The sequence below is a fragment of the Xenopus laevis genome, chromosome 2L, assembly GCF_017654675.1.
Source record: "Xenopus laevis strain J_2021 chromosome 2L, Xenopus_laevis_v10.1, whole genome shotgun sequence".
In the NCBI taxonomy this organism is placed as follows: Eukaryota; Metazoa; Chordata; class Amphibia; order Anura; family Pipidae; genus Xenopus; species Xenopus laevis.
The window spans coordinates 151,518,209-151,527,295 of record NC_054373.1 but is presented as its reverse complement, the minus strand read 5'-3'; the positions used below and the strand labels follow the sequence as shown (position 1 = coordinate 151,527,295).

At 40.3% G+C, this 9,087-nt stretch overlaps 1 protein-coding gene and 1 long non-coding RNA gene across 2 annotated transcripts; both read left to right on the top strand.

Annotated features, from left to right (window-relative positions):
• Positions 1-3,307: 3,307 nt before the first annotated feature.
• Positions 3,308-7,183, top strand: LOC121399737. Its single transcript, XM_041581292.1, has 2 exons — positions 3,308-4,019; positions 6,261-7,183. Exons 1-2 carry the CDS (start codon positions 3,320-3,322, stop codon positions 7,181-7,183), a joined length of 1,623 nt encoding a protein of 540 aa, XP_041437226.1. The 5' UTR covers positions 3,308-3,319.
• Positions 7,184-7,188: 5 nt separating this feature from the next.
• On the top strand, positions 7,189-8,730 carry LOC121400052. The gene is made up of 2 exons (XR_005965510.1): positions 7,189-7,869; positions 8,534-8,730. It is a non-coding gene; the product is annotated as an uncharacterized LOC121400052 (long non-coding RNA).
• Positions 8,731-9,087: the final 357 nt, after the last annotated feature.

Genomic DNA, 9,087 nt, shown 5'->3' with positions numbered 1-9,087 from the left:
ATTTAATCATCATGGTGTGCAAGCTCGTAATCTATGGAAGCAAAGCAATTCACTGTATGTCCTTTGTGCAGCTCATAATCTAAATTTGGTACAAGGCGCTGTTGTTTGCATACCTTTGCATAAATATCCAGATTTTTTAATGTTTTACAAGCAATGTGTTTCTTTCAATGAAAATATCAAGCAATGGGCTGTTCTCTCAGCTTCTAACATGGATTCCACCGTGGACCTAAAACCCTTGTAGCCTATACATATCAGTCATCCCTATATGCATCTCTTTTTGCTCTGCAGTTTTATTTAATACACAATGCCAAAGAAGACCTGAGGATGTACAGAAATAATTTTGAGAGTGCAAAACAAAATGCAATTTTACTTGCAGAAAAATGGGGTATTTCTTCAAAATAACTGCTCTCCGGTTTCGATTTTTCGATATTTTGAAGGCGCTCTCAACTTTAATGTTGACATCCCCTAAAGTTATAAGGCTAAATTCCTGAAAAAATAATGATAGTCTTTTGAGTTGTTTTATTTATGTGTCCTGCTAAGCAAAATTGTAGACAACATATATTTGCTATAAAAAATTTTGCAATCAGAAAAAAATGATCTATTAATTGCTGCTCATTTAATACACAACGCCAAAGACCTGAGCATGTACAGAAATCATTTTGGGAATGCAAAACAAAATGCAAATATTTGTACAAAGTTTGAAAATAAAAGAACTCCTCTCTGGTTTTGATTTTTTAGATATTATGAAGGCACTCTCAAACCTAATGTTGACATCCACTGAAGTTAGAAGGCTAAATTCCTGAAGAAATAATTATAGTCTTTTGAGTTGTTTTATTGATAATTGTCCTACAAAGCAAATATTTAGACACCCTATATTTAATATAAAAACATTTTCAATCAGAAAAAAATGATCTTTTAAATGCTGCTTATTTTATTCCACAATGCCAAAGAAGACCTGAGAATGTACAGAAATCATTTTGAGAATGCAAAATAAAATGCATTCTATTTCTACAAAGTTTGAAAATAAAAGAACTACAAAAGTGTTGAGCCACTATGAAGAGCTGTGTCAGGATGAAAGGCTGGAGGATCCAGAGAGCTGATTCAAAACTACAATTTTTTATGGAAGTTTAGACCCGACCCTACCCGCAAGTATCTTATCCACAACCTGGACGCGCAAACTGTGTCATGGTCATTGTAAAACGGAAGTGACATCATCGGAAGTAGACGTTATCAGAAAAAAAGGAGTAAAACAGGAAGTGCTGTCATTGTAAACCGGAAGTGATGTCATAGGAAGTAGACGTGACCAGAACAAAGGAGTAAATATAGCTATTGAGACGACCCGCGGCCCGACCTGCAAACCCGCAGAACCGCCGACCCACATCTTTAATCGCACCCTGAACTCGCCCTGCTGCAGGACTCTAGTTTAGATATCGTTAATGGCATGAACATTGTAGCTGAAATATTTAGGATATTTCATCCTCAAATTCTTGCTGTAGAATCAGATAGTAAACTGTTTGCAGCTGAAACTAAATTGTACCAGTAAGCTTTTAAAGTGCAATTCAGGGTGAAATATGCAAGTGCTGCACAGTTAAGGACTTGGCACAATTGTTAATAATTGCCACTGTTGCTTTGTCTTCTACACTTCTGTATGTGTGTACAGTATTGTTACTCTCTCACATTGGCAGTTAGTATCAACAGCAGAAAGAACTTTTTCTAAATTGAAGCTTATTAAAACATTTTTAGGCACCATGTCATCACAAAGACGGTCTGGTTGTGCTATACTGAGCCAGGAACTGAAAGCCTTGTGGACAATTTTGGTTTAGTCTTAAACAAGAAGTAAATTTCTGTACCAGGGCCATAAGGGTCTAGTAATGCCTATTTACTGGTACATTAAGTTTTTTTTTATACTTGTTGGTTCCTCAAGGATTTACGATTTGTAAAGATGAACTAAAGCTTAAATAAGAAATAAGTTAAAAAAGCTGCATGTCATCTTTTGAGTTTCTGTACCAGTAAACAAGTTAACCACAGCCATTTAACAGGCAAAATCTTAGAATTCAAATATTATCCAGTAACTCCCCATCTTCTTTTCTGCTGATTCACTGCACATGCTCTGTGCTGCTGTCACTTGCCTGATCTTGGGGACCGACTCAATATACTGTATATATAGAATATAACTATCACTTTACAGAGCTGACTAATAATTAATTCAGATTCTAATTACATGGCAGACCAAAAAAATAAACCTTATAGTATCAAGGAAAATATTTTCTGCTTGATGATTTCATACAACCTATAAGCTTAGCTTCTTAGCCCACACACTAAGCATGTGCATGTCATTGACCCTCCTAGCAAAATCCAAGATGGTGACCCCCAGTGCACAACTTTAAAGGTCTGAATCATTACTAATTTAAAGGTTATGAAACTTTAGGTGCAATAAGTTTGATATACTGTATAGACTACAGCATTGTACTCTATTTTGTTTTTAGGGTGAAGTTCTGTTAATCTATTGTTCTGTTACTACTGTTCCACAGAAAACAGAAAATATTGTTTTTAACAATTCATTAAGTCCCCCATAGATTTAGTAAATATTCCCCATTGATCTCACATCAATCTATACCTTAAAAAATCCTTAAAATGATGCGATAATATTAAAACTGCCTGTATGTGGCAGTACTTTTCTTAAAGTACCATGACTTTGCTATTATTTCATAAATATTATTGTATATTGAAAAAAGTATCAGAGCTATATCATTATAAATACTGAATTACAGCAATTTAAACATTTATAAAATGTCTACAAACCCACCTATGATGTGATTAATAAACTGGCTTTCCATAAGGCTCAGACTGTTAGTTATTATTTGATAAATAATCACTTACTGTCAAAGCAGAATGGTTGATTTTGAAAAACAGTTATTTATTTGATACAAAAGAAAATCCATTTTACAAATGTAATTTCTAACTTATGGGTAATGCAATAGATTTTCTTTTCAACATAATTAATGAATAGGGGGCGAATTTGACGCTTTTTGTTTCACCAAAAATTTGCTGAACGGGGAGTGACTTAACCTCCCCTAACATGGGAGTGCGGCAGCTCCCCCCCGTTTGATGTATTTTTTACTTACCTCGTGTAGTTCTGTGGAAAAAACGTACCTCTCTTCCGATTGGTCAATTTTCAATCCCAAGCCTTCCGATTGGTCGATTCAAAAAAGGGGCGTGGCTTCACAGGAAAAGCCACGAAGACCGGCTATAAAAGGACGAACCGGCGAACACTCTTCATTCTTCGCCGGCAGCCGATGGGGAGAGGATCGTCTTGGAAATGGCTGAAGAGAATCCCGACGGCAGACTTCGCGACATCCTTCGATGGATCCAGGCGGAGGCGGGACATGAAGACATCCAGACGCTCCTTCAGCAGTGCCAGCTCGCATCATCGACGACGACAGCGGTGACATCACTTCCGACTGCAGAGCCTCCAGGATCGCCGTCAGAGGAAGCTGCGTCATCTTCAGGAGCCGCATCTGACGTCGCCATCCAGCGCACCCCAGCTTCACGCGGACCAGGAAAGAGGCGGATCGTCGCCGTCAAGAGGAACACCAGAGGGAAACAAGCGGCGAAGAAGAGAACCCAGATGACGTCAGCGGTCTCCGCCAAGAAGAGGATCGTCGCTGACCCGCCGCAGACAGGAGTTTGGCCGTCGGCTTCCCCCCCTTCATCGCGAGTGAGTTCCGCCGCTGTTGCAAGTGGTGGGCCGCTCCATCAAAAGAGCTTTAACACTTCAGGGCCCTTTCCTTCCACAGGGTCCGGGGGAGGTCCGGCAGCCGGCAGCTCCTATGAGGGGCACCAGGTCAGCAGGGGCCCCCAAAGCCGCCCAGAACCGGGGCCCTCCAGCTGTAACACTATAGGGCACCCGGTTCTGCCACCTGCCATCAGGGGTCATACATCACCATCTGTCACCCACAGCGCACCCCAGCCTGCTGGTTTTACCCCTCAGGAGGAGAGTCAACCCATCCAAGTGATTGGTAACTATGCTGCCACTGATGTCATAAAATCTTTGTTAGCTTTGTTAACCCCTGGTGCGGCGTCAACGCATACAAGCACAGGGGCTGTGTTTTCTCAAGTAGCTGAAACTGCTTTTAGAGATTCAATACTCTTTGATGCTACACCTTTGGGTTTGCACTTGCCACAGGCCATAAAGGAAAAAATCACAAAAGGGGAGTATATTGACATGCTCTCACTGTTGCCATCATCAAAGGAATTTTTAGGCAAGCAAGTTAAGCAGTCAGATCCTGAAATGGACAGACGCAGGCCTGTGGCAAGGACATTCACTAATTGGTTACAGGCATTTTGTATTTATTCAAATGTATTGTGTGAAAAACACCCACAATTAGGTCCAGGCCTATTTAAACACATTGACATTATTCTGGAAGCATATAAAGCCTATGGGGGTATTTCCTGTTTTTTGTATGATGATAGATTCAGACAGAAAATGTCCATTCAGAAGTCAATATCTTGGGGTTCAAAGGATATTGACCTTTGGATGGGAATGCTTATTCCCAAACAGCCATTAGTTCCATTACCGGGGAACAAGACTCCTGTGAAATACAATGCTTGCTGGGCATTCAATGAGTCAACTTGCCGCTTTCAGGCAAACTGTAGATATAAACATGAATGTGCTCATTGTGCTGGCAACCATCCTGCCTTTCGTTGCATCAAACGATTTGCTACAAAGCACAGTGGTAGGGACTCCAGTAAGTCAGATAACCCCAGTGAGGTTACCAGAAATGCGCCAATACCTAGAGCTATATCCAAAGCGCCAGATGGCCTGCCTCTTAGAGAAGGGTTTTGAAGTTGGCTTTTGGATACCATCAGCAGATCCTGTAACCCTCATATCATTTCCCAAGAATTTAAAATCAATTGAGCTAAACCCAAAAGTAGTTAAGGAAAAAATTGAGAAGGAGCTTAGATTGGGCAGAATTGATGGCCCGTTTGATGATCCTCCATTTGAGGATTTCAGAGTTTCGCCTTTAGGACTTGTACCGAAGAAGGAGCCAGGAAGCTATCGCTTAATTCACCATTTATCATATCCTTCGGGGGCATCTGTCAATGATGGAATTGGTCAGGAATTATCTTCAGTTTCATATACGACTTTCGACCAGGCAATATCGATAATTCAAGAATTTGGTCAAGGTTCATTATTTGCTAAAAGTGACATTCAATCGGCTTTCAGGCTACTGCCCATACACCCTGACTGTTATAAGCTTTTAGGCTTTCATTATGAAGGCAGTTTCTATTTTGACAGATGCCTCCCAATGGGCTGTTCCCTTTCCTGCTTTTATTTTGAAGCCTTTGCATCCTTTTTGCAATGGGTAGTTCAATGGGAAACTGGTTCTAAGGGGGTTATTCATTATTTAGATGATTTCCTATTTGTCGGTCCTGCAGATTCTAGTTCATGTGGAATTTTGTTAAGTACTTTTACGTGGTTTGCTAGGAAATTTGCCATTCCACTAGCTGTTGAAAAAACAATACCCCCTACAACAACTTTAGAATTCCTTGGTATTCAGATAGATACTGTAAATCGTGAATTTCGCTTACCCGAAGGAAAAGTAGCTAAGCTGAGAAGCATTCTAAACGCAACTTTAAAATCTAAAAAGGTTAAATTAAAACACATACAATCCTTGATCGGACATCTGAATTTCGCTACACGGGTTATTCCTATTGGTCGGGTTTTTAACAGGAGACTTATTGCACTTACGTCTGGCCTAGATAATCCTAACTGGCACATAAGAATCCCTCAGGTGGTTAAAGATGACCTGATTGTTTGGCAGGAATTTCTAGAGAATTTCAATGGCATTTCTTATTGGCAAGGAGAATTGTTCGAGAATGCAGCTTTGAATCTGTATACAGACGCCGCGGCTTCAGCTGGGTTTGGTGCTATCTTTGGCACACATTGGATTGCGGATGCGTGGCCATCTTTCTGGGTAGAACTCAAGCTTACCAAAAATCTAGTGTTACTGGAATTTTTTCCACTGTTAGTTGTTTTGGAAGTGTGGGGCCCCCAATTGGCTAACAAACGTATTGTTTGGCACTGCGATAATATGGGTGTGGTGCAAGTTGTTAATAATCTATCTTCTAACTCCCCCCCAGTACTGAGATTACTTAGGCAGGCAGTATTCCGAGCTCTTAAATTTAACATTTTGATTCAAGCAAAGCATATCCCTGGTTGTACCAATGTTGTGGCTGACGCATTATCTCGATTTCAGTTCAACGAGCTCTGGGAAATCGCCAATTATTTGGACAAAGAAGGAACACCATGCCCCCAACATCTGTGGAATTTAGTATTGCCAGAATTTCAAAATGGTTAAGTATGTCAGTGGCAGACAAAACCTGGCATGCTTACATCGCAAGCTGGAATGAGTGGATGAAGTTCAAAACAAGTTTTCCTAAAGAGCATTATCAAAGGGACAGTGACGTCTTATTGTCTTTTGTACTGGAGCAAGTTGAGGCTCAGTACTCTCTTTCAGCTATAACTAAAAAATTAGCAGGCATATCTTTCTTTTTAAAGGTTCAAGGTGAGGCTGACATAACTAAATCCTTTTTGGTTAAACAAATTCTTCGGGGTGTTGGTAGGATTACACGATCTGTAGACATTAGGAGACCCATCACATTATCATTGTTGAAAGATCTCGTTTCGGTCCTACCTCAAATATGCTATTCTCGGTTTGAAACAATGTTGTTTACGTTGTTATTTTCTGTGTCGTTCTTTGGTGCCCTTCGGGTAAGTGAGTCGGTCTCTCAGAGTAAAAGATCCCCAGGGGGTATTGGGAGTGAAGACATTCATCTGGTTGAGGGCAAATTAAAGATTATATTAAAAAAATCAAAAACGGATAAAGTAGGAAGAGGGACAACCATTTGGCTTGGTAATAGCACGGAACAGTCAATATGTCCAGTATTAGCTTTTAGACATTATCAGCAAGTCAGACCCTGCCTTCCTGGCCCTTTCTTTATACACAGTGATGGATCTTTCCTTAAAAGATTTCAATTTGTGAAAATTCTCAAAGGAGCTGTCAGTAAGCTAGGTATACCACCTGACCATTATAACACACATTCTTTTCGCACTGGAGCTGCCACACAAGCCTCATTGATGGGTTTAGGAGAAGAGTTCATCAAAAGGCTTGGCAGATAGAACTCCTCTAGGTATCAACTTTATGTCAGACCTACCCTGGTTTAGTAAGTGTTACCTTTTTTCGTTACAGTTTCTCCTCCTTTGGTCTGGATTATTGGACACTCTTTCGTCCACAGAGCGAGAGCTAGAGCAGAACAACGAACCTACACAACTAATTTAGGCATTAAAGATGTTAGAATTGTCTGGATGGGCATTCGAGGCCTTAAATGGCCAGATTTATTACCAATAATTTTGCAAATGAAATCTCGTTGGGGTTTCCCAGCAATTATTCTGATCCATTTAGCTGGAAATGACATTGGAAAGGGTAGAAACATTGATTTAATTCGTAATATAAAAAGAGACCTTGCTCAGATCAGATTTATTTTTCCCAATACTGTGATAATTTGGTCTGAAGTTGTGCCCAGATTAGTCTGGCTTCAAGATGCAGGCTTTCACCCCCTTGAGAGATGCCGCAAAAAACTCAATTTTGCTATCTCAAAATTTTCCAAGACAGTTAATATTTTGGTTTATAGGCACTATGAGTTGGAGCAAGGTTTTGAAGGCCTGTATCGTGCGGACAGGGTACATTTGTCAGATATCGGTTTTGACATTCTGAACATGGGATTCCAAAGTGCAATTGAAAGAGCTTTACATGTGTGGGGAATGGCCAAGGCCAATGTAATGGTTTAATTGGCCTTGACGTGGAGGTATGCTCCTGGCTAGGTAAAAAAATTGGCGGGGCTTAAGGATATTTGTGGTCAAGCTTTAAGGCGGTCCGCTGCAGAGATCTGATGCAGAGGCTGGCTGGGAAGATATGTATGAACAGGTATTAGTATCATTAGCAATATTAATGTTCTGATTGATATGATATTTAATAAACAACAGCTGCGGCCATTCTCCACCATGCAAGTGTCCGTGTCTATGATTGGTTGTTGTAATTGGGGTTTTGTAAGCAAGTAATGCTGTCTGCAACTCCCATGAACGGGGAGTGACTTAACCTCCCCTAACATGGGAGTGCGGCAGCTCCCCCCCGTTTGATGTATTTTTTACTTACCTCGTGTAGTTCTGTGGAAAAAACTTACCTCTCTTCCGATTGGTCAATTTTCAATCCCAAGCCTTCTGATTGGTCGATTCAAAAAAGGGGCGTGGCTTCACAGGAAAAGCCGCGAAGACCGGCTATAAAAGGACGAACCGGCGAACACTCTTCATTCTTCGCCGGCAGCCGACGTGAGAGGATCGTCTTGGAAATCCCACCCACCCACCCTGTTATGGTATATAATATATGAATGCATATATAATAAAAAAAAAAAAAAAAAAAAACAATATTGTCGCAGCAGTTAATTGTTGTTTATAGTGAAGTTTCATGTGGAGGTATGCTCCTGGCTAGGTAAAAAAATTGGCGGGGCTTAAGGATATTTGTGGTCAAGCTTTAAGGCGGTCCGCTGCAGAGATCTGATGCAGAGGCTGGCTGGGAAGATATGTATGAACAGGTATTAGTATCATTAGCAATATTAATGTTCTGATTGATATGATATTTAATAAACAACAGCTGCGGCCATTCTCCACCATGCAAGTGTCCGTGTCTATGATTGGTTGTTGTAATTGGGGTTTTGTAAGCAAGTAATGCTGTCTGCAACTCCCATGTCGGCGAAATGTTGCCGACGCCCATTAAAGTCTATGGGCGTCAAAAATATTTGGTTGTGCGATGAAATTTTTTTGACGCGATTCTTTTTATTTCGACGCGCGACACCATAAAAGTCTATGGGCAACATTTTTCTGCCGAAAAAATTCACCCATCCCTATTAATGAAATAAAAAAATAGAGATATAGCTTTAAAGCAGATTTAAAAGACCTAACAAAAACCACTCACCTGATTATTTTGTTTTTATTATTTTTGAGAATTTCCTTAGAATCTTGTTCTTTCA

What these genes read in the sequence shown, in the direction of transcription:
- LOC121399737 (XM_041581292.1), top strand. Translation starts at nt 3,320, where the DNA reads ATGGCTGAAGAGAATCCCGACGGCAGACTTCGCGACATCCTTCGATGG. An exon ending in TCAACCCATCCAAGTGATTG is followed by an intron (nt 4,020 to 6,260) that starts GTAACTATGCTG and finishes TCTCGATTTCAG; the next exon opens with TTCAACGAGCTCTGGGAAAT.